Source organism: Meles meles, chromosome 8, assembly GCF_922984935.1.
Source record: "Meles meles chromosome 8, mMelMel3.1 paternal haplotype, whole genome shotgun sequence".
NCBI lineage: Eukaryota > Metazoa > Chordata > Mammalia > Carnivora > Mustelidae > Meles > Meles meles.
In genome coordinates this window covers 98639152-98663827 of record NC_060073.1, presented here as the reverse complement: position 1 = coordinate 98663827, position 24676 = coordinate 98639152, and the positions used below count along the sequence as shown (strand labels likewise).

At 45.4% G+C, this 24676-nt stretch overlaps 1 protein-coding gene across 2 annotated transcripts in view; it reads right to left on the bottom strand.

Moving 5' to 3' along the window:
- FEZ1 (fasciculation and elongation protein zeta 1) overlaps window positions 1-8737 on the bottom strand; it is a 45593-nt gene extending 36856 nt beyond the window's left edge. The window contains exons 1-2 of one of the 2 annotated variants that reach the window (XM_046017263.1): window positions 8559-8737; window positions 2127-2476 (exon numbers count right to left, since the gene is read on the bottom strand). In XM_046017263.1, the coding sequence (XP_045873219.1) occupies window positions 2127-2437 (311 nt within the window). In that variant the 5' untranslated portion in view covers window positions 2438-2476; window positions 8559-8737. Of the gene's footprint in view, window positions 1-2126; window positions 2477-7912; window positions 8162-8558 lie in introns of those variants that run through there. The other variant, XM_046017264.1, reaches the window with a different exon arrangement.
- Between the last annotated feature and the right edge of the window lie 15939 nt (window positions 8738-24676).

The following is a 24676-nucleotide window of genomic DNA, read 5'->3' as shown; positions in this document are numbered from 1 at the left end:
TATAACAGGCTCAGCATTTAAGAAGAGTCAGTTTCAAACTTAAAACCGAATTAAAACATAGAGCTCACAGTTACAATACTGGTCACCAGAGTAAAATGTTCTCTCTGATCATGACTTCAGGCCAACATTAATTAAAAAGGAAAGAAGGAAATGGTGTGGATCTGGAAATGCATTACCTTTGCCTACGAGGACAACCATTATTGCTCCCCCAATTCATTTAATATTCAGTATTTCATTCAAAAAATATTCCTGGATTACTTACAACACACCAAGCCCTGCATTAGACATGGGAGTATAATAGTGAGTGAAATAGACAGACACAGAGTCCCAGTACACTTACAGGGTCATCAAGTCAGCAACTACCTCTCACGCTGGTCAGGCTCCCTTGTCTAGGACACGCCCTTTTATCCCACTTATTTATGGGCAACAGTCCCCTCCCCCAGCTCAGGTTCATAAAAAGAGAAACCAAAACCCGGTTGCTCCAAATTCCCATTACAACTATATGTGTGATCCCTGAAGAACAAATGATACTTATTTTATCTCTATAGGGAATTCAGGCCTATTTTTACTAAGTGCCTAAAACACCCTTCTTTAATTTATGTGCCAAATTATCCCCTTCTTCTTTTTCTAGTCACTCCTCATACAGCACATTTCTCAAAGCCCTTTTCTTGACTGCAGTTAAGACCCCAGGAGGTGGCTAGTAAGTGACGCAGGGACTCTGTATACTCGAAAGCCACATCACCTAATTGTCACCTTTACTGTGCCCAAAGTAATTCCCTGGGCTCTCGGTTAGTATGGTTTCCGGTTTGGACATATCTTAATACTTGTAGATGATTTTCCAGTCCTGCAGAGGGTTTATAAACAAGTGATTTTCATAATTCTGTTTCTCGAAGCAAATTGTTGGAATCTGTCACTGTTTTGTTTTGTTTTGTTTTTTAAGATTTTTATTTATTAATTTGACAAAGAGAGAGATCACAAGTAGGCAGAGAGGTGGCGGGGGAGGGGAGGGTGGTAAGCAGGCTCCCTGCTGAGCAGAGAGCTCGATGCGGGGCTCGATCCCAGGACCCTGAGATCACAACCTGAGCCAAAGGCAGAGGCTTAACCCACTGAGCCACCCAGGCGCCCCAGGAATCTGTCACTGTTGATTAATTTTTCTTCTGGTCCTTATTTCTAATATCTGGGTGGAGTACTACCAAAATAAAGAAAACTGAAGAGGTACCTGGGTGGCTAAGTGTCAGTTGGTTAAGTGTCTGCCTTTGGCTCAGTTCAGGATTTTGGGGGTCCTGGGATCAAGCCCCACATCAGGTTCCCTGCTCAGCAGGGAGTCTGCTTTTCCCTCTCCCTCTGCCCCTCCCCATTGCTTGTGCTCTCTCTGTCTCTCAAATAAATAAATAAAATCTTTAAATTAAAAAAAAAGGGCAACCCTCTCGGGTCCCCTCCTTCTTTGGGAGCTTTGTACTATCACTCAGTAAACCTTGTATTGCTGCCCTCAACTCTGCCCCATCTACCTCTTCATTCTTCAAAGCGGTGTGACCAAGAACAGCTGGCACCGAAGGTAAAAATCCTACAAAATGTGCTTCTAGAAATTACTAAATGTATTCCTAAATTTGTCAGTCTGCTATTATAACACTTTACCATTGTTTACGTCTTCGTTTTCACCAGAAAGTAAGCCTTCTAAGGTTTAAGAATTCTAATCAGTTTATGTAATTAAAGCTACTAGGAATAATAAGGGAAACAGCTCCACATGCAAGCAAAGTAAAGTGTGTGCTTTAATGAGGAGAGTCATAGAAGGCTTGCGCAAAATAAATTTTTGGAAAGGAAAAAAACAAAGAAAGAAAACTGAAGATAGGCCCTAAAATGGATCATGCTCCTAAAATTCCATTTTGTGTCAAAGAAAACCTATTTTCTAAAAATCTTTCATTCCTTTAAGGTTTCCATTTTAAGAAAGCTCTACAGGTCACCGTACAGGGACATAATAGTGTAATGTCGGCAATTCCCGGGGCTCTGCCCCACTAGAGGAAAGTGTAAGTGACACGAACCCATGGGCAGAAACCAGGTCTATGTCAAGGAGCCCCAGTCTACGGGGCTCATGTCGGAAGCAACAGAGGGCAATTAAGACTTCTTACTCCTCGTCCTGCAAGGTCTCCTCCTCCTCCTGGATCTGGAACTGGTTCTTCACGGGAGCCAGGGTCTCCGTCTTGGCGTTGTAGTTCCGAAAGCAGACGTTGAGCTTCTCATCAAATTCGTTCACGAGGTCCTCCATGGACTTGAAGCTGATTATTTCAGAAGAAAAATTCTCCAGCTCAGAGAGGGAGGGGTCCTCTAGATGGTGGGGAGATGAGCCGTAGAAACTCTGTGGTTTCTCCTCCCGGTCGTCTGAGCAGCTGGGCCGAAGGTCCTCGAACTCTTCATCCAAACTCACCAGCGGGGCCTCCATTCTTGCTCAGCAAGAGGACAACAGCAACTCTCAGTTGATCTAGGAGAAATAAACAAGGTAACGTGAGCTGGGCTGGGCGTTTGTGACGGCTCTGCCGGGGAGCCATAATCAAGTCGTCCCTGACTCTAGATCCCTCTGAGAAAGAAGATTCTGCTTGCCAGGCATCCATCGTGGCTGCTCACTGTTATACACGGGAGACGTTCAAATAGGCCGTCCGTGTGAGTAACCTAAGCGGAGAAAACTTTGGAGACATGCCTGCTTCCAGTTTCCTGCTCCAAAACACAAAGCAGAGTGCTTAAGACACAGACTGCCTAGGTTTGCATCCTGTTCTGACCCTGATAAGTTGCAGCCGGAAAAGTCGCTTAATTCTCTGGGCTTCCTTTTGTTTTTTTTTTTTTTTTTCTCAAGAAATAATCATCTGCAAGGGATTGTCTGATGGGTTAAGGGAGTAAACCCAGGTAAGTGCTTAGAACTGTATTTGGAAGATAATAAACATCATTGTTGTTCCATATGTTCTCCATTTAATATTATTATTATTATTACCATAGGTCCACATTCTTCACCATGTGCTCTGAGAACCAGAAGTCTTTCATAACTTATTTGGTGGCAGAACCTGACCTGACCTCACTTGGCAACTAAAGCTGATCTACATGAATTTAAAGTTGCTTATGGTTTTAATTTATTCCATTTAATGTGTTTTGCTGCAGAAATATTAATGTTTTTAATTATGGTGATTGCTGTCCCAATCCCCAGGAGACGATATGCAGAATATGCACTCTATTATTGCTTTCAAAATGCCTGGCCCTAAGGGTTTTGGATAGGAATTCATGAACCTGGATATTACTACCCTCATCAATAAATCATAGACCAATAGAAACTTTCAAACAAGCACCTGAGCTCTTCTAAGACACAGAGCTTCTGTCTGGGGTTAAAGGAATGGATCAAATGATTGGTTATCCTGAAAGAGAGAGACCCAGCTAACTGCCCATGTGCTCCAAGGCCAGCCTCCATAACCATCTCGGGCACACCCCGTTGAAAGGCTGCACACTCAGGCCTGCTTTCTTTTCCACGGCTCTGGGTCCTCCTCATTCACTGCCTTTGACCGCGATATATCCAACCATGTGGATATCCAAGTCCTTCCCCAATTTTAATTTCAATCCCTCGAGGGCACAAACATCCTCTGGACATCCCATATGGCTTCTAGCACACACTGCTGAGCAGCTAGGCGATCAATCAATGTGCACTCAACGAGAAATGATCATTTGTCCCCCACATACAGTTTCTCATTTTCAATTTCAAGGAGCACAGCATTACTGTCTCTCATGCCCTTCCCTCCCTATTCTACTTCCCTCCCCATAACGTGGAAACGCAACCAAACTCTTCTCTCCTGTCTGTGTGATTACTGGTCCAATTAGATGCTGAAATTGGAACCACCACCTGAGAAGAACCAAACAGATAACAAAAACCATGGGTTTTGCCCTGCAAGTGCCGTTGTCCATCTCTGTCCATAAAACTTAAACTCTAAATGAGTGAGGCAAAGGTCATGCCAGGCCAGGACCGAGCCAGCTCTTACTGGGATTGTACTGGGATTAAGCCAGTTACCATCACATCCCAACAAAACACATTCTAAGTATTTATGGTTTGCAAAGGCAACGTGGTAAGACACAAAAATAAAGAGATATAAAAGCAGTATGGTATCTTGGAAAGAACATATGCTCAAGAGCCAAAGAGACCTGCCAATGTGTGGCTAAGTGACAAGCTTCATGGGTCCTGATTTTCTCATCTGTTAGAAGATGAAGGTGTTGGTGTAGCTAATAGCTTTGGAAGTTAATTTCAAGAACTTATTAATTAACAATCTTAATTTTAACAAAATATTTAATAATGTATTTTATTTGATCCAATATATCCAAAAGGTTGTATTTCAAAATGTAATCTACATTTTAAAATATTAATGAGATAGTTTCCATTCTTTTTTCGTACTCAGTCTTTGAAATCCAGCATGTGTTCACTGCACATTTCCATTTGGACTAGCCACAGTTGGCTTGTGGCTACCATATTGGATAGCAGAACTATAAAGCAATATGCAACTAATTCGCAGTCAAGGGTTCTTCATCTAGGGTCCACAGACCCCTAAAAGGGCTCTTTGAATATAACTATCTTTTATGCACTTAAAAACATATTTGGAGGAGAATCCCATAAGTTTCTCTACATTGCCAAAGGGGCCAATAGCACAAAAAAGACTGAGAATCCCTGAGCGCCAAAGTAAGTTGAGAAAAGGTCACAGAGAACAATAGGAAGCAAGGAAAGGCTTTACAGATGAGGGATTTGGAGGCACCTGGGTGGCTCAGTCATTAAGCATCTGACTTTGGCTCAGGTCATGATCCTGGAGTCCTGGGATTGAGCCCCACATCAAGTTCCCAGCTTGGCGGGAAGCCTGCTTCTCCCACTGCCCCTCCCCCAGCTTGTATTCCCTCTCTCGCTCTCTATCAAATAAGTTAAATTAAAAACAAAACAAAAACAAACAACAACAACAGATGAGGGATTTGTTGAGGACTAGACCAGATTAAGAGCCTGGACTCCAGGTTCCCCTTCTGATCCTATCACTTCTTAAGCATGAGACCTGGGCAAATTATCAGCCTCTGATAAACTTGTGCCTCAGTCTCCTCATCCATAAAATGGGGTTTAAATAATATTTAGGGGTGCATGTATGGCTCAGCCGGTTAAACATTCCACTCGGTTTGGGCTCAGATCACGATCTCACAGTCACGAGATGGAGCCTCGCATCAGGCCCCATGCTCAGTGCAGAGTCTGCTTAAGATTCTCTCTCTCCGGGGCGCCTGGGTGGCTCAGTGGATTAAGCCGCTGCCTTCGGCTCGGGTCATGATCTCAGGGTCCTGAGATCTAGCCCCAAGTCAGGCTCTTTGCTCCGCAGGGAGCCTGCTTCCTCCTCTCTCTCTGCCTGCCTCTCTGCCTACTTGTGCTCTCTCTCTGTCAAATAAATAAAATTAAATTAAATTAAAAAAAAAAAGATTCTCTCTCTTCCTCCCCCCTGCTCATGCTCTCTTTCTCTCTCAAATAAATAAATAAATGAATATTTTTTAAAATATTTTTAAATATTTTTAAATTTTAAAAAATTTAAATTTTTTAAAAATAAAATATTTTTAAAAATAAAATAAAATATAATAAATAAATAATAATAATAAATAAAATAAAATGATATTTAAATTGAATGTTATTTTGTAGAGTAATGAAGATAATCTTTGAAAGTGCCAAGCACAATGTATGGCATATGTGGTGTCCAATAGATGTCAATGATTTTAGGAAAATAAGGATAACTCAGTTTCATGGAAAGGTAGGGGGTTTAAGTAAAAAATAAAAAATAAAATAAAAATTCCCCCTGCCGTGACAGTCTATGTGCAATGCTCCAAATGTTGATCAAATGGGAGAACCATTGCTGAATAAATTTTATCACCTTTTTTCAATTTATTTGGTCAAAGTTTCTTGGAACACAGGCCCCATTTCGGGGAAACATGACAGCTAACTGGCTCACGTTCCAGATATTTACATTTCCTTTAAATTTGTACTCTTCTCGGGAAGCCTGCGTGGCTTAGTTGGTTGGACGACTGCCTTTGGCTCAGATCATGATCCCGGAGTGCCGGGATCGAGTCCTGCATCGGGCTCCCAGCTCCACAGGGAGTCTGCTTCTCTCTCTGACCTTCTCGTCGCTCATGCTCTCTCTCACTGTCTCTCTCAAATAAATAAATAAAATATTAAAAATAAATAAATAAATTTGTACTCTTCTCTAAGAGAGAAGGGGGAGCGGGAAAGAGTGATACCAATGGGGGGCTAGTTTGAATCGGCACGGTCCATACTATTAACCAGCAACAAGAGAACGATCCAACCAGAATCTAAGACAAAGACTGAGTTTGGGGTGTTGGCAACAGGAGGATTATGCTGAAAGCACCTATCCTCAGCCCAGGCAGCCTCTGGAGGAAATGGATTCACCTAGATGATTATAAAAGAAGAACGGGATAGCACAGCCCTAGAGTTCTGAAACATGGTCATAGCCTGATTTCTGTTCATCGATTCACGCCCAGGAGCCAAGAAGCTCTGCGTGAATGACCACCTGGGGTCCTGAGGATGAAACAAAAACTGAAAGCCTGGACTGGAAATTGGAAGTCACTCAACACCCAAGCCGAGCCGGGTATTTGTAGAAAGACCCCAGGCTGTGGCAGAGGCCATGAGAGCCTGGCTCAAGGAGGGGCCTCTGGGTGGGCGCTGGCCACCCTTCTGGAACCTGTGCCCCTTCTGTCCTTCCTTTAGCTCACTTTCTCTTGCTCTTCTCCCTTGGTGGGGTGCTTTTGCACTCCCACTGAAATATCCTACTCTTGCATCCTGACAAGCTCTCCCCTGTCTTCACTCCCAGCTCATCTCAGAGGCCTCCTCCCTGAAAAGCTAGGGTTAAGGCAATTCAAAGCTTATCCTCTGTCTCTACACTTCCCAAATGATTTTTTTTTTTTTTTTAAGGCAGGAAGAATGGCAGAAAAAGGGAACCGCGGAAGGGTCACCTTGTGCTTTTCACTCTATCCAATAACAGTGTGCAGGACAAGACTTTGATTATGTCCTATAATCTACTCCATTTATTTTGGCTCCCGATAGATGGTGTAATTTGGAAAAGAAAAGACGGTTCCAAGCGTCACAGAGACCCAGTAGGAAACACAGAAGCCTCTCCCTTGCAGCGTAATGATGCAGCTTGGGCTGCAGTCACAAATTTTCACTCCCTGCTTTGCTGAGCTGAACAGAGAGAAGCAGGAGCAGAGAATTCACCATCGCCTCCCCCGGCTGGGCCCCTGCACCTCCACAGAGGCCCCAGTCCATCTCCCCCTTCTTCCTATTACCTACCCCATAGATCAGTTATTTCTAGCCCTTTACCCACCTCATCCCTAAAACCTGCCCTGCACTGATCCACGGCGGCTGTCCCACTGCTACTCAGCAAAACCAGCCAGGATACAGGACTGTGCCAGCTTCCCACAACCATGTGTTTTGTTGCATAGAAGTCAGCAACCCCTTTGCGTTCTGCTTCCCCCCTCTTCCTCCTCCTCCTGCTGCTCCATTCACCCTCATTTCGCATCCCCCTCCTCCCCACCCCGCCCGGGTCTGTTGGGGTAAAGAAAGGCTTCTCCAAACAGCACAATGGCTGGCGCTCCAAGAAAGCTGGGCTCAGCCCGCGCAGGCCGCACACAGACTCCACGGCCCTTTGGCCAAACAAGAGCGGGACACGGGAGTGGCAGGGAGCTCCGCGGGTGTCCAACGGCGACAAGGGAAGGGGCCGGCAAAAAAGAAGAAGAGAGGGCTGGGATAACACGCCCGTCCTGGAGCTCTGTCAAGCCTCGCGTCCCCGAGCCCCAGAGGCCCTGGGCCCACCGGAGGGCAGCGCTCCCCCCCAACCACCACCACCCTCGTCCTTTCTCCGACCTGTTCCGTAGTAAAACAATCGCTCCCGCAGCGTCTGCGGCAGCTGCCAGCGGTTCTGACACTGCAGGAATGCATGGTCCTGGGGACGGGCTCGACACCCCAGGGAGGGGCACGGGCGGGTGCGGGGTCAGGCTCTTAGGGGCATAGATGACTCGGGGGCGTTTAAGAGTAGCCGGGCCGGATAACGGTCCTGGGAGCAGGTACAGTCCCACTGCCCCACACCATCCGGCAGCGTTCCCGGTTCCCCCAGTCCCCAGCCCGCGCCGCGCCTCCCTTCTCTCTCTCTCTCTCTCTCTCTCTCTCTCTCTCTCTCTCACACACACACACACACACACTCGCACGCACACGCACGCCAGGCCTGGCTGGGGGGCCCAGGCTCTGATCTGATGATGCTTGAAGTGCCCATCATCCCCCAGCTCCCGGGCCGGGCGCTGCGCTCCCTTGAAGGGCTGGGCAGGAGGGCGACGGCCTCGGGGCTCTTCCGTTCCAATTCCAGGATGGGACGGGATGGGGGCGCGGGGCTGCGGCGCCCCCGGACCTGCTGGCAGAGAAGCCCCAGTCGCGGGGCCTCTCCTTCACCACCCCCGTCCAACCCCCACCCACGGCAGTGGGTCGGTCGGGCTAAGGTCGCCCCCCGCGACGGCACCTGTGCGGGTCCTGGCGGAGGGAGGCGGATATCGCGGGGCTCAGCGGGACACCCCCATCCACGGGCCGCGGGGAGCGGCCGGAGAACAGCGCGGCGGCGGCGGCGGCAGCGGCGAGCCAGCGAGCGCTCCCCCCGCAGCTCGGCCGGCGCCCGGCTCCGCTCCCCTCCTCCACCCCGCCCCCTCCGCCCCCTCCCCGCGCTCGTGTCCGGGTCCTCGGGGGCGCGCCCGCGCTCGGGCACCCGCCCGCTGGCACGCGCCGGGCCCGACGTCATCTACTCGTTAGCATTCAGAGCCTTCCTTGCAGCATGTGGCCTGCCTTTATTAATATTTATGACTTACTATTTCTCCCCCCTCTAACATTGGACTTTCTTCTGCCCTCATGAATATTCAGCAGCTCCAAGATCTGTGCGTGCTGTAACTCCCAATAAGGATACCTCACAGCGCCTGACACTGTAGATTCTCCATAAAAACATAGGCAGGTGGCTGAGTGGATGGGCAGGCGGATGCCCTCCAATACACCGAAGACTTCCCTGGCCTTTTTTGGGCTCTGATTCATTCCACTCTACTGGGGACCGAGGTCGGCAAGCTGAGGGATGCTTGGCAGCCCAAACCCAGCTCAGACCTCCAGCCAAAAGTGATAAAGGCGTTTACCGCCCAAAGATTCAGGATAAGAGCTGGATCCAGGCTGATAAAGCTGAGTGAGGTTTCTGGCACAGGAGGACTTGAGGTAATAGAGAATAATCCACCAGGGGATTATAAGGAAGGCCCTGGGGTCTTATGAAAATTGACTCCTCATTCATTTCTCTTGTCCACTATGCATAAGTCTGTGCTTACAGGTGCTATCAGTACAAAGTCTAATAATTCACCAAAGCAGATGACTGAAAGCACAAGATCTGTGGGTATCAATGGAAGGCACCCGATGAGCATGTCTCCTTGGAGAACCCAAACACTTCAGTCAAGTTAGAGATGAAGTCAGATAAACTGTCAGAGGTTTGGGGAAGGACCTCTGGGCAAAGCTGAGAGTTTCAGCTGAAAGGAGCTGGAGCCCTTTTAAATGAGCACATTTATGCCTTCATCCCACAGATATTTCCATCATGAGACAAAAGTGGAACAAGGGAATAAGGTCCCATTCCGAGGAGAGCAAGAGTTGGTCACTTTGCCCTTCAGAAGGCATCAACCAGATAGAATGGGGGGTGGTTAAAAGATCCATGATTCGGGGTGCCTGAGTGGCTTAGTTAAGGGTGGGACTCTTGATTTCGGCTCAGGTCACAATCTCAGGTCATGGGATGGAGCCCTGGGTTGGGCTCCTCGCTGGGTGTGGAGTCTGCTGGAGATTCTCTCTCTCTCCCTCTCCTTCTGCCCTTCCCCCATTCACTCTCTCTCTCTCTCTAAGATAAATAAATATTTTTTTTTTTAAAGTGGGGGGTTGGGTGCCTGGATGGCTCAGTCGGTTAAGGGTCCGCCTTCAGCTCAGATCATGATCCTGGGGTCCTGGGATCAAGTCCCACATCGGGCTTCCTGCTCAACAGGAGCCTTCTCCCTCTGCCTGCCTCTCTCCCTGCTTGTGTGCGCTCTCTCTCTCTGACAAACAAGTAAAATCCTTAAAAAAAAAAAAAAAAAAAATTTAAATGGGGACCCCGGAGTCTACTTTGTTGGGATGTTACCCAGTTCTATGACTTAGGCTAGTTAACCTTCTTGTGCCTCATTTCCTCTTCAGTAAAATGAGGCTAAATAAATAGCACCCACCTCCGATGCCTGTCGTAGGATTAGAGTTACTACATGTAAAGTACTTTCTTTCAGGCACAGTAGAAGGCACTACAGTCTTGGCCAGTATCCTTTTTAGGAGAAGCTTGGGGACACCGTACCAGAGGCCACCTTCTGTCCCAATATTCAAAAGCAAGGGACTCACAGGTTTGAGAGAGGCTTTCAAGGAAGCACCGCAAAGGGATAAATAGCTTGGGCTTTGCAGAAAATTTAGGGTCAAACCCCAGTGTTCCACGTATCAGCTGGGGACCTTGCGCAAGTTACTTGCCAGCTTTGAGCCTCAATGTCCTCATCTGTAAAGTGGGGATTCCAATATCTCCTACAAGGTGGCTGTGCAGATTAAGTAAGATAATGCACACAAAATACTGAGCATGATGCCTGATGTATAGTAAATATTCAATAAGGGAATTCTGTTCTTATTTTTGTGAGGACTTGGAGGAGCTAGAAGCTGATGACTGATATCTAGGCATCTGGAATGAGAATGTCCTAAAACACGAGCAAGGTTATCCTCCAGCAAACTTTTTTTTTTTTCATATCATTGCGGTAAAATACGCACAAGATAAAATTTAGCATTTTAGGGGCGCCTGGGTGGCTCAGTAGGTTAAAGCCTCTGCCTTCGGCTCAGGTCATGATCCCAGGGTCCTGGGATCGAGCCCCACATCGGGCTCTCTGCTCCGCGAGGAGCCTGCTTCCTCCTCTCTCTCTCTGCCTGCCTCTCTGCCTACTTGTGATCTCTGTCTGTCAAATAAATAAATAAAAAATATTTTTAAAAAAATTTAGCATTTTAACCATTTTTAAATGTACAATCCAGCGACTTTAAGTACGTTCACATTATTATTGCCACCATCACCTCTTTCATCCCAAACTGAAACTCTGTATAAATTAAACAATAAATCTCCATTCCTTCTTCCCTGCACACCCTGAAACCACCACTCTACTTTCTGTCTCTATGAATCTGACTGTTCTAAGCTTGTCCTTGTGTGTCTGGGTTATTTCACTTAGTGTATGCTTCCAAGTTTCATCCTTGTTGTAGCATGGGTCAGAATTCCATTCTTTTTTAAGATGGAATGATGTTCCATGGTGTGGATATACCACATTCTGTTTATTTTTTTTTAAGATGTATTTATTTATCTTAGAGAGAGAGAGAGAGAAAGTGAGTGCATGAAGAGGGGGAGGGCCAGAGGGAGAAGGAGAGAGAGAATCTCAGAGCCCCCGCTGAGCAGGGAGCCCAACTCAGGGCTTGATCCCAGGACCCTAAATTCATGACCAGAGCCCAAATCAAGAGTCAGATGCTTAACTGAGCCACCCAGGTGCCCCTAGCTGAGGAGATTTTTCAAAGGTGAAAAATGTGGCCCAGCATCTCCTTGCTGCTTAGGGTAAAAGACAATGAGGAAAGGGAGGCCTGGACCCCCTCCTCTCCTACGCATTGTGTTGCATGTAAAGTTTCTTGAGAATTTCATCCAAGAGAAACTGCCAACCTGGACCGAAAGGATCGGAGATGGGATGCATTGAAGGAAAACTGTTTGACTTCTGAAATCCAGAGTCAGGAAACAGGCTGATAGAGAGAGGCATTCGGCCTTGAACACCTGGTATCCTCCAAGAAGAAGGAAGAATGTCTCTGAAGGCAGGGTGCCCACTCCGGGCCTGGACGATGGTGCCCTGAGGCACAGGGGATCATTCTCAGGCCTGGAAATCTCATGGAATTTGCCCTGCTGGGTTTCAAACTTGCACTAAACCACTGGTCCTTTTCCTCCTTCCACTTCCTCCCTTTCAGATTGGGAATGTCTATCTTCTGTCTGTCCTACCCTTGTATTTTAGAAGACAACCAGTTCCACTGGTCCATAGAGGGAGGGCTAATTTGCCCCAGGGGATATCACACCCACCATCTAACCCATATCTGATTTAGAGGATCACATTTGAGACTTTCTGAGTGGACAACATTTTGATGAGACCTAGTTCATGTTGAAATGGGTTAAGACTTGGGAATGTTGGGACGGAATGAATGTGTTTTGCACGAGAGGACCAGAGGGCAGACTGTAGTGGTTTGGAGAGTGTCCCCCAAAACTCATGTCCACTCATGTGTTAGTCCATTCAGACTGGTATAACCATGTACCACAGTCTGGGTGGCTTATAAACAACAGAAATTGATTTTTAGCGGTTATGGAGGCTGGAAGTCATAGACCATGGTGCCAGCATGGCAGGTTTTCCAGGGAAAGTTCTCTTCTGGGTTCCAGATGGCCACTTTCTGGCAAAGTAGAAGGGGCTAGGGCCTTGGGCCACTTTATAAAAGCACGGATCCCATTCATGAGTGCTTCGCTTCATCTGTGAGGTTTCCCAAAGGTCCCACTGCCAAGTACCACAACACTGGCTGTTAGGTTTCCAATCTGTGAATTTTAGGACACAAAAATTCAGACCCTAGCAACCCCAAACTTTAGAATATGACCTTACTTGGAAATAGGGTCTTTGCAGATGTAATTAGCTAAGATGAGATTATACTGGTTTAGGGTGGGCCTGAAATCCAGTGACTTGGTGACATTGTTAAAGTGGTCTCAAGAAACTAATGGGCCCGGGGGGGGGGGGGGGGGGGGGGTGTGCGCCTAGGTGGCTCAATGGTTTAAGCCTCTGCCTTCGGCTCAGGTCAGGATCTCAGGGTCCTGGGATCAAGTCCCACATGAGGCTCTCTGCTCAGCAGGGAGCCTGCTTCCCCTGTCTCTCTGCCTGCCTCTCTGCCTACTTGTGATCTCTGTCTGTCAAGTAAATAAATAAAATCTTAAAAAAAAAAAAAAAGGAACTAATACAGGATCCTAGAAGAATTATATAAGATAATTCAACATTCATCTCATATTTGAACCTCCTGGGGCACCGGGTGGCTCAGTCATTGAGCGTCTGCCTTTTGGCTCAGGGCATGATCCCAGGGTCCTGAAATCATCCACATCGGGCTCCCTGCTCTGCAGGAAGCCTGCTTTTCCCTCTCCCACTCCCCCTGCTTGTGTTCTCTCTCTCGCTGTGTCTCTCTCTGTGTCAAATAAATAAATAAATAAATAAATCAAACCTACGTGCCATCCATGTAAAGCTTTGGCACAGGACCTAGCAACTACTAGCTGTTCATGAAGTGCTGCTTATATGTTATATAAAAGTTTCCAAAATCTTCCTTGGGCTGGATAGGTAGAGCTACCCCACCTCCCCACATCTCCAGTCTGAGGAAGAGTTCAATTACACTGATGCATCCTAAGAGCTTTTAGAGCCTAAGAGAGTTTCCAAACAAAGGACACTCCCATCAGTGCTTTAAAAAAGATCTAAAGTGGGGGTTTTAAAAGACTGTATTTATTTATTTGAGAGAGAGAGAGAGAGAGAGCGGGCACAGGCGTACCCAGGAGCGTGAGCACCAGTGCGGGGAGGAGCAGAGGGAGAGGGAAAAGCAGACTCCCACTGAGCAGGGAGCCCACCCGGACTTGGGACTCGGGATCATGACCCCAGTGCAAGGCAGACATTTAACAGACTGAGCCACCCAGGCGCCCCCGATATAAAATGTTTTAAACAGAGTTCTATGACTGCTATGTGATGGTGGGGAAAAGAGCAGGGGGGTTGCCCGAAAACCTTGGGGCAGGTTTCCTCCAGCCCAGGCCTGTTGAGTTTGGGTGATTGATCTCTGTTGGAGGCTGTCCTACATGTTGCAGGGTGCTTAGCAGCCTCCCTGACCACTAGGTGCCAGTAGCATCCCCGCAGTTGTAACAACCAAACACGCCTCTGGATTTCATCAAGTGACCGACCCCTGGAGGGGAAAATCACAAAATCACTGGAGTCGAGCACCGCTCGACATAGGTCTTTGAGGGGTGAGTGGACGGTCTGCTAGCACCGGGCTACGTTTCCCACAGAGAGAACCAGCAGAACCAAAGCTTGGGTTATTTGGAAAGGCATACATGTGCCTTTTAAGTAAGAAAACTGAGGCTGGGGGCGCCTGGATGGCTCCGTGGGTTAAGCCTCTGCCTTTGACTCAGGTCATGATCTCAGGGTCCTGGGATCGAGCCCTTCATCAGGCTCTCTGCTCAGCAGGGAGCCTGCTTCCCCTCCCCCCTGCCTGCCTACTTGTGATCTCTCTCTCCCTCTCTTTCTATCAATTAAATAAATAACATATTTTTTAAAAAGGAAAAGAAAAACTGAGTCTGGCCATAGGTTCAAACTGCTGGTTGTGAGAAATACAGAGTAAAAAATTTTGCTAAAATCACACTAGGACCACTCTAGGGGCTGATTTTGGTTCCTGAACTGAACTTATTTCAGTCCCTAATTTACTTGATATAATCAAAGAATCTTGGAGGATATAGAGCATCTATATAGAGCATTAAAGGTCATCTAATCTAACCTCCCATCTGATTCAGAAACCAGTATCCCTCCTGGGTGATGTTAGATACCTCCTGTGATGAGAAACCTGACCTTGCAGGGCAGCACATTCCTTTTTGGTTTCTGGGTTTTGTGCTTTTAATGGCTTTCAAGGCTAGAAACAGCTTGTTATCGTTAGAAATTCAGTGATAGCACGATATGGACTGTGCTGGTTCTACTTGATTTTCCTTAGAAGGACCCTTCTGGAAGAAGCCAGTTTTCCATGGCATTCTGGAAAGGAGCTGCTGAGTCTTTTTTGAAAACCTACGTCAATCACAGCCCAGCAAATAAAGATGAGCTCATAGCTGCTAACACTTTAAGGCTGCTTGATTTTTTTCCATCACTGGTAGCTCTCAGACACCAACATTCAGTTCTAGCCCATATTCATCTCCATCCTCAATCTCCAGGGTTGATTAAACTCCCTGATTTGTTTCCACAAGGGAAGTGGAATATTCCCCAAGATTCAAAATGTATTCATACCCATCTAGTCGGTAGGTAATTACTCTCCACCACAAAGCACAAACCCCAAGAACAAGAGCACATTACTTTCAAAAAGAATAAGCAGCACTATAAAAATTGACGATAAATCAACCCCAAGAATAATTACTAATTCCAGAATAGTCACCTCTGTTACCTGATGAAAAATGACAAAATACAAGAACTAGTTGGCAAATATTAAAGAATGAGATCCCTTAAGATATTGGAAATTCCCTTCAGTGGAAATATGATGACAATTTTTTTTCTATAAAGAAAATACTTGGCTATTTCAGGAAAGGAGAACCCACAGATTTTAATTGGAAAAGGAAAATGAGGTCCCCGGTGTGGGGGAAGCTTTTAGATCTACGGTGGTCAAAAAAGAAAGGTCGTTCATCTTGCCCTCTCTGTAGCTACCAAGTGATTTATCCGCATGAATCAGCATGTGCCCGGGGTGAATGGGGTCAGAATAGGCTATTGTGTCCTTCTCTCGACTCCTACTACTCAACCACAGCATCATGATGGGAGGCCACTCAAGAAATGGTTCCGGTCCATGAGTTCACGTTCAGATTAATTTTTTTTTAAGATTTTATTTATTTATTTGACAGAGAGATAGATCACAAGCAGGCAGAGAGGCAGGCAGAGAGAGAGGAGGAAGCAGGCTTCCTGCAGAGCAGAGAGCCGGATGCGGGGCTCGATCCCAGGACCCTGAGATCATGACCCGAGCCGAAGGCAGCAGCTTAATCCATTGAGCCACCCAGGCGCCTCTCATGTCCAGATTAATTTTTGGCTCTTCATGCATCCACCAGGTCAAGCAGACTTGGGACTCATTCATATATAAACCTCTGGGGACTGACACCCCCTGCCCTCTATGTCAGATAATCTCTATTTTATGCTACCCCAGGATGCCCTAGTATTCAGAAATGTGATGATTCAGAAATGAACTTGAGGAAATGAAAATGCCAGTTATATTTCACTATACTCGTCTGGCCACAGAAAAATCACTTCTCCGGTAAACCGCCCCCCGCCCTCCCCCCCCCCCCCAGCCCCACGGAGCCCGGCAAGCTCGGCAAATTCTGCCCCAGGCCACAGCTGTCCTCCTTAAGACTTGACTCTGGGGGCGCCTGGGTGGCTCAGTGGTTTAAGCCGCTGCCTACGGCTCAGGTCATGATCTCAGGGTCCTGGGATCGAGTCCCGCATCGGGCTCTCTGCTCAGCAGGGAGCCTGCTTCCCTCTCACTCTCTCTGCCTGCCTCTCTGCCTACTTGTGATCTCTCTCTGTCAAATAAATAAATAAAATCTTTAAAAAAAAAAAAAAAAAAAAAAAGACTTGACTCTGAGTCACAACAGCATTTTCCCACCCTGTAGAAATAAGGAGCAAAGAACCCCCAAAGTCTCACTTTCAGCAGTTAGGCTTTTTCCACCAAGTCATTGTCGCCAGGATTTAAATAAACCAGTCTCTTCTAGTTGTCACATCCTACAAGGTGAGAGCTTCACAGTGTTGAACACCAAACCCCAAAGAAGAGTTATGGTTGGTGATGAGCAAGAGGGCTCCCCACAAATATACAGACCAAATGACATCCTGCAAAATTCTTGACATGACATGGCATCGCATCTGGGTCTTGGGGAGCTGTCAGAGGAAAAACCCAGTGTTGGATATGGACCAGACCCCTGGGATGTGTGGGAAGAAGTCAATGATGCAAATACACAGAAATTGCCCTCTCTGTAGCTACCAAGTGATTTAGATTAGAAAAGCACAGGGCAGTTAGATATAGGGCAAATGTAAATAAAGAAGTTTTATTTACAATCTACAATCATATATGACGATCTATAGTCATCCAAAATCTGCTGATTTTGTAGGTTTGCATATTGAGAAAAATCCAGAATCTTTCCAGGTTAAGAATGTGTTTGTTCATTGGGTCCAGTGGACATGAAGGAAATGGAGAATGTATACATCAAAGGAAGCTCACTTATGAACCTATCAGAAAAGAAAAGATTACCCCATAATCTAATGATGATTATTCTTTAATCCTTTTGTAAACTTTGTTTAGAACAGAAAAGTATTTAATCCATATTAAATAATCCAGCTCTCTATACTTGCAAGATCTAGGAAAAATTCTCAGTCTAGTGTTTCATATAACTATGTGATTATGGCTGATCTGATTATCTGGACCACATTACAAGAGAAGAAAATTAAAAGGGAGGAAGGAAAAGCAGAAGGTGTGTGATGTTGGGAAACACCTAGCATAAGCTAGGAGTCAGGGGTTTTGGATTTTAGTGTCAACTTAACCATTAGCTAGCTCTGTGACTCAGGGAGAAGTACTTAGGTTTTCTTTTTTTTTTAATAAAGATTTTATTTATTTATTTGACAGAGAGAGAGAGAGACCACAAGCAGGCAGAGACGCAGGCAGAGAGAGAGGGGGAAACAGGCTCCCCTCCAAGCAGAGAGCCCAATGTAGGGCTTGATCCCAGGACCCTGAGACCATGACCCGAGCCGAAGGCAAAGGCTTAACCCACTGAGCCACCCAGGCGCCCCGTACTTGGGTTTTCTGCCCTCTGTTCATCTACAATAGGAAGAGTTTCAAGTAAGATCTTTTCCTTCTCTTAAATGTAATCAACCTAAATTCTATGTTTTCCTTCCAAAACCAATCACAACATTTTATTTAAATTGACTCCAAATTCAGAGGGATCTTGGAATGTCTTTAAATTCCCTTCATTTGTAGAATCCTAAGTATTTCGCATAGGTATTGGGAGAAAACAAGATGGCACAATGCTTAGTTATACAAAACCCTAAGGAGAGAGCCAACTGAATTAAATCTACATACTAACTCCAAACTGCATTTTATTCAGGGATATCCTCTAACCCAGCTTCAGTTGCTACTGAGTCATAAGAATGATTTATACCAAATGGATGTTCTTGAATACCCCCTTCTAGCATTGCCAGATTTACCAAACAAAATATAAGACACCCAGTTAAATTTGAATTTCAAATAAATAACGAATAGTTTTTTTTTAAAAGAAGTATGTCACAAATATTACATAGAATAGACTTGTACTAGAAATCTATTCATTGTTTGCCTGAAATTCAAATTTAACTGGATGCCCTGTATCTCCATATTTTATCTGGCAGCCCTACCTCTACCCTTATTTTGGTGGAGATAAGCAAATTGTAAATGACAGATGTGTGTGTGTGTGTGTGTGTGTGTGCGCGCGTGCCCGTGGGCATGTGTATGATAATTAATTGAGTTGCATACTTTTGTATAGCTTTTCTCAGTAAGAAAATTTAAAACCAATGTTTCTAAATGATATTTTTAATTGCCCTTGAGGACTAAGTCTGGCCTATATATCATTACTCCAATCTCTCTCTCTCTCTCTCTCTCTCTCTCCTTTCCACACTTATGGAATATCTTTTGTGGGGGTGAAAAATATCTTCCATGAGCATCTCAGAATGCCTTACCTGGATATTTGCAAAAGACTGATTAGATCACTCTACAAGGAGAGATGAGTATAGGAGTAAGGAGAATAGGCGTAAAGGAAGGTATAGTCAAGAGAAAAATTTAAAAGAAGTGATGACATCAGCCTCTCTTTCATATTTACCATTGGTTTATCCCGTCATAGTAGGCCAGGGGGCCTGATAGACCATAAACTAAAACTTGATCAATACATACACACAAAAACTTGTACAGGGATGTTTGTAAGAGCCAAGACAGCGGGAACCACCCAGATGACCATTGGAAGATGAATGGATAAACAAATTGTGGTCTCTCCATACCGTGGAATATTAGTCAGCCATAAAAAGGAAGAGTACTGACACAGACTGTAACATTGATGAACCTTGGAAACATTATGCTAAATGAAGAAAGTCAGACACAGAAAGCCATAAATCGCATGATTTCATGTATATAAAATGTCTCGATAAATCCACAGAGAAGGAGACTAAAGGAGTGGTTTCCAGAGGCCGTATGGAAGGGGAATGGTGAGTGGTGAGTAATTGTTGATGGGCATGTAGTTTCTTTACTCTCATCTGGGGAGATGAAAAGGTACTAAAATTAGGTAATGTGATGGTTGTGTAAGTCTCTGACCGAACTGAAATCCATTGAATTATATACTTTAAAAGGGAGACTTTTATGACATGTGATTCTATCTCAATAAAATTGTTTTTGTTTTGTTTTGTTCTGTTTTTATTTGACAGAGAGAGAGAGACAGCGAAAGAGGGAACACAAGGAGGGTGAGGTGGGAGAGGAAGAAGCAGGCTTCCCGCTGAACAGGGAGCCCGATTGGGGGATCGATTCCAGGAGCTTGGGACCATGACCCGAGCCCAAGACAGATGACCAACGACTGAGCCACCCAGGCGCCCCAAAGCTGTTATTTTTAAAAAGCCGGTGTATTAGAGAAAACCTTGTTCAGATCTCAGGTGATGCTACAGAACCAAACAGAGCCATTCTAAACAGCCAGCAGAGGAACAAGACTTGTGACTATTATTCAGGTGCTTTTCAGGCAAGGAGCTCTAATATTACTTTTTAATTAAACCCTTTTTAAAAAAAATATTATTTGATTTTCACAACATCCCAAAAAGTAGGTACCATTACCCTCTGTCTTGGGAGGAGAGGAAACAGACTCTGAGAAGCAGTAATCTGTTTGAGGCTGATACAGGTAGGTGAGACACAGGGCTGAGTCTACCCCTGGGCTATCAGACTCCTAAACCCAGGATAGCCCCAGTTCACAACCCGTCCATCAGAGAAATCAGGACCAATCGGGATTCTGGCTAAGCCCAGAAAAAGGAGGGCCAGGGCCCTGCCAGCTGCCCTGCTGTTCTCTCCTTCCACTTCAGAAATTCTTCCTTCCCAGTGGATCTTGTTTGGTTTTTGTTTTTACTGCCTTCCTTTTTTTTTTTTTTTTTTTTAGATTTTATTTATTTATTTGCCAGAGAGAGAAATCACAAATAGGCAGAGTCAGGAGGGGGTGGGGGGAGGAAGCAGGCTCCCTGCTGAGCAGAGAGCCCTATGTAGGGCTTGATCCCAGGACCCTGAGACCATGACCCAAGCCGAAGGCAAAGGCTTAACCCACTGAGCCACCCAGGCACCCCTTTACTGCCTTCTTTGCCTTCGTCAACCTCGTCGCATTACCTTAGATGCTGCTTGGAAATTTCCTCACCCTCAGACATCTTTAATGAAAGGTGCTTGGACTCTCAGAGCCCTACAAAAGCTCAGTGTGGTATTTTGCCTCCAGTCAAAACTTCATGTCAGAATTTGCCCACATGTTGTGGGATGGTTTACTCTGTGTCTCCCAGCCCCTGTTCCTTTCTTGGTGCTGCTGAGGCACACTTTAGTCCAGAGAAACATCAAGAGGTCTAGCTCCTGGTATCCAGTTTGGCATAGAGTCCTACCCCTAACCCCTGAACTGGATGATAAAGTGAGCTTTGCATTTGATCAGGGGCTTGTCCTTGAGGCCGGTCAGAGAGCTGGGCATCTTTCCTCCCTGCTTTCCTTGCTCAGCAAGAAGGAAGGCTTCTTCCCCCTCCCCTCTTCCACAGGACTACCTCCCACCACTTCCACCCCTCCACCCTTTGCTGACTTTCACTGTGGCTGCCGGTTGCCATGCCAATAAGGTTCCCATGGTTACTAAGCAGAGCTGCTACATTCCCACAGGCAGTGACTGTCTACCCAAAGAGAAAGGGACACCATTATGCCTCCAGGACAAAAACAAGGGTCTCAGCCCAGGGAATGTCAGAGGACAGATCTTGTTACTCTCTGATGTCTCCAGGCTGGACCTTGGACCAATTCCCATTGCCTTTGCACCAATTCTCTCTTCCCTAAATCTAGAGAGAGAGGTGCCTGGCACTAGTTCAAGTCCATTGTTTGGCCTAGTATGGAGAATGAATAGACATGGCATTGTGAAGATCGAGTTAGCATGTAAATATACTAATACATCTGGGCTCTTTGTCGAGCTAGGAAAATGACAAAATGCAAAACATGCTTTGCTCTATCTTCAGTTGGATGTCTTGCCTGGAAATCTGCTTTTCTCCTTATGGTGTTCCTCCTTGGCTTGACTCTCTTAGGTCACGCCATATTTTTTTGTTTTGTTTTGTGTTTTTTTCTTTAATTTAAGAAACTTTTAAAAAATTCTGTTTATTTATTTGACAGAAAGAGACACAGCAAGAGAGGGAACACAAGCATGGGGAGTGGGAGAGGGAGAAGCAGGCTTCCCGCTGAGCAAGGTGCTCTACCGAGGCTCTATTCCAGGACCCTGGAATGGACTCCAGCCAAAGGCAGATGCTTAACGACTGAGCAACCCAGGAACCCCTTATTTTGTCTTTTCTCTCAAATATAAAGAAATGTATCTTAATATAAAATTCAGAAATAAAGGGGCACCTGGGTGGCTCAGTGGGTTAAGCCTCTGCCTTTGGCTCAGGTCATGATCTCAGAGTCCTGGGATCAAAACCCACATGGGGCTCTCTGCTCCACGGGGAGCCTGTTTCCCTCTCTCTCTCTGGCTGTCTCTCTGCCTACCTGTGATCTTTGTCTGTTAAATAAATAAATAAAATCTTTTTTAAAAAAATCAGAAATAGGGGCGCCTGGGTGGCTCAGTGGGTTCAGCCTCTGCCTTCGGCTCAGGTCATGACCTCAGGGTCCTGGGATCAAGCCCCGCATCGGGCTCTCTGCTCAGCGGGGAGCCTGCTTCCCCCTCTCTCTCTGCCTGCTTCTCTGCCTACTTGTGATCTCTGTCTGTCAAATAAATAAATAAAATCTTTAAAAAAAAATCAGAAATAAAGAAAATAAGAAAAAATGATTTACAGTTCCAAAATCAAAATATTTCATTTTAAAAATATACATTTTTCAGGGAGAGGGGGCACCTAGATGGCTCTGTTGGTAGTGATTTGGGGGCTATTTGTTCAAGCCCCACTTAGGTGTAGAGATTACAGAAAAGTAAAATCTTGGAAAAAAAAATAAATAAAATAAAATCTTGGGATGCCTGAGTTGTTCATTCGGTTAAACATCTGCCTTCACCTCAGGTCATGATTCCAGAGTCCTGGGATCAAGTCCCGCATCAGACTCCTTGCTCAGCGAGGAGCTTGCTTCTCTCTCTGCCTGCTGCTCTACCTGCTTATGTTCTCTTTCTCTCTGACAAATACGTAAATAAAATCTTAAAAATAAATAAATAAAATCTTAAAAAATAGCAATAAATAAAATATACATTTTTTGTTGTTACTGGGTTATCTTATGTTGTAGAAAATCATTTTTTAAATATAATTTACTTTAAATTTTGCTATCACCATTTTCTCTCTGCATTTATCAGTTCAAAAAAAAAGATGGAAATTCCTAAAAACAAACAAAAACTTATTTACTGGGGCGCCTGGGTGGCTCAGTGGGTTAAAGCCTCTGCCTTTAGCTCATGTCATGATCCCTGGGTCCTGGGATCGAGCCCCGCATCAGGCTCTCTGCTCCGCGGAGAGCCTGCTTCCTCCTCTCTCTCTGCCTACCTCTCTGCCTACTTGTGATCTCTGTCTGTCAAATAAATAAATAAAAAATAAAAATCTTAAAAAAACAAAAAAAACTTATTTACCTTCAGTACCTAAAAGCAGGGCATATATTTTTCTTTGAGTAAAGTGCTCCTCCTCAATACCAGTGAGAAAAGAAACTCTTACTGTAAGGACCTATTATATTTTTATATTTTAGCCAGGGGCTTCCATTAAAGTTAAACAAAACCTTGTTTGACTCTTAAACTGTCCCTGCTCCCCTACCCCCAGGGGATTTACTTGGAAACAAGTCCCGGAAACCAGCTCCAGGTTACAAAGCCAGATACAAGGGTGGGTCAGGCCCGGTGGAAACATCCCATCAGTGGGGGGTTGCATACTGTCTCCCTGGTTACCAAGGAGTAGGGACCCCCACCCTCTGGGGGCCTTTTTGGCGCCAATCCTAATCAAGGTGTAATAGGCTGGTTCTAATGTCTACTAGGGTAAATTGTAATTCAGTTGGTCACCTAGCATCACTGTGGAGTTTTCTGTGTGTTACAATTTCATTGGTCACCTCTGCATGGCCAGGCCCGACCGCATGGCCTTTGCCCTTAAAAGCTAGTCTGTGAAAAAGGGAAGGGTCGCCCTCTCTTGTAAGAGGTGCGGCCCTGAACATTCGGTTAGATTCTTTTTTTATTTTTTTTTTAATATTTTATTTATTTGACATAGAGAAATCACAATTAGGCAGAGAGGCAGGCAGAGAGAGAGGAGGAAGCAGGCTCCCCGCAGAGCAGAGAGCCCGATGCGGGGCTCGATCCCAGGACCCTGAGATCATGACCCGAGCCGAAGGCAGAGGCTTTAACCCACTGAACCACCCAGGTGCCCCTCGGTTAGATTCTTTTTTTTTTTTTTTTAATTTATTTATTTATTTTTATTTGCTTATTTACAGCATAACAGTGTTCATTGTTTTGGCATCACACCCAGTGCTCCATGCAGTACGTGCCCTCCCTATTACCCACCACCTGGTTCCTCAACCTCCCACCCCACCCCACCCCCTCCCGCTGCCCCTTCATAACCCTCTGGTTGTTTTTCAGAGTCCATAGTCTCTCATGGTTCATCTCCCCTTCCAGTTTCCCTCAACTCCCTCTCCTCTCCATCTCCCCATGTCCTCCATGTTATTTGTTATGCTCCACAAATAAGTGAGACCATATGATACTTGACTCTCTCTGCTTGACTTATTTCGCTCAGCATAATTTCTTCCAGTCCTGTCCATGTTGCTACAAAAGTTGGGTATTCGTCCTTTCTGATGGAGGCATAATACTCCATTGTGTATATGGACCACATCTTCCTTATCCATTCATCCGTTGAAGGGCATCTTGGTTCTTTCCACAGTTTGGCGACCGTAGCCATTGCTGCAATAAACATTGGGGTACAAATGGCCCTTCTTTTCACTACATCTGTATCTTTGGGGTAAATACCCAGCAGTGCAATTGCAGGGTCATAGGGAAGCTCTATTTTTAATTTCTTCAGGAATCTCCACACTGTTCTCCAAAGTGGCTGCACTAACTTGCATTCCCACCAACAGTGTAAGAGGGTTCCCCTTTCTCCACATCCTCTCCAGCACACGTTGTTTCCTGTCTTGCTAATTTTGGCCATTCTAACTGGTGTTAGGTGGTATCTCAATCCTCGGTTAGATTCTTGATGCTTGGTGCGAAATAAAGCTTTGCTTGACCTTCGCTTTGTATCAGTCTCGCTCCTTTAATCACGGACCCATTATTGGGGCATAACACTTACCTTTGAAGATGAGAAATCACACCAAGATGGGCTTGCATAAATAGATTTTACTAAAATAGCCCTTATCTCCCATTAGTTCCCCTCTATATTTCCTAGTCACTTCCTGACAATGTATTGTCCCTTGAAACTTTGTTAAGTTTCCTTTGTTAAGAGAGTATATAAGCTCCCCAAATTAAATGCTTCCTTGATTTTCACTCTTTTCTGTGATCTCCTATGCACATCAACTAAGTACCTCTTTTTTTTTTTTTAATTTTTT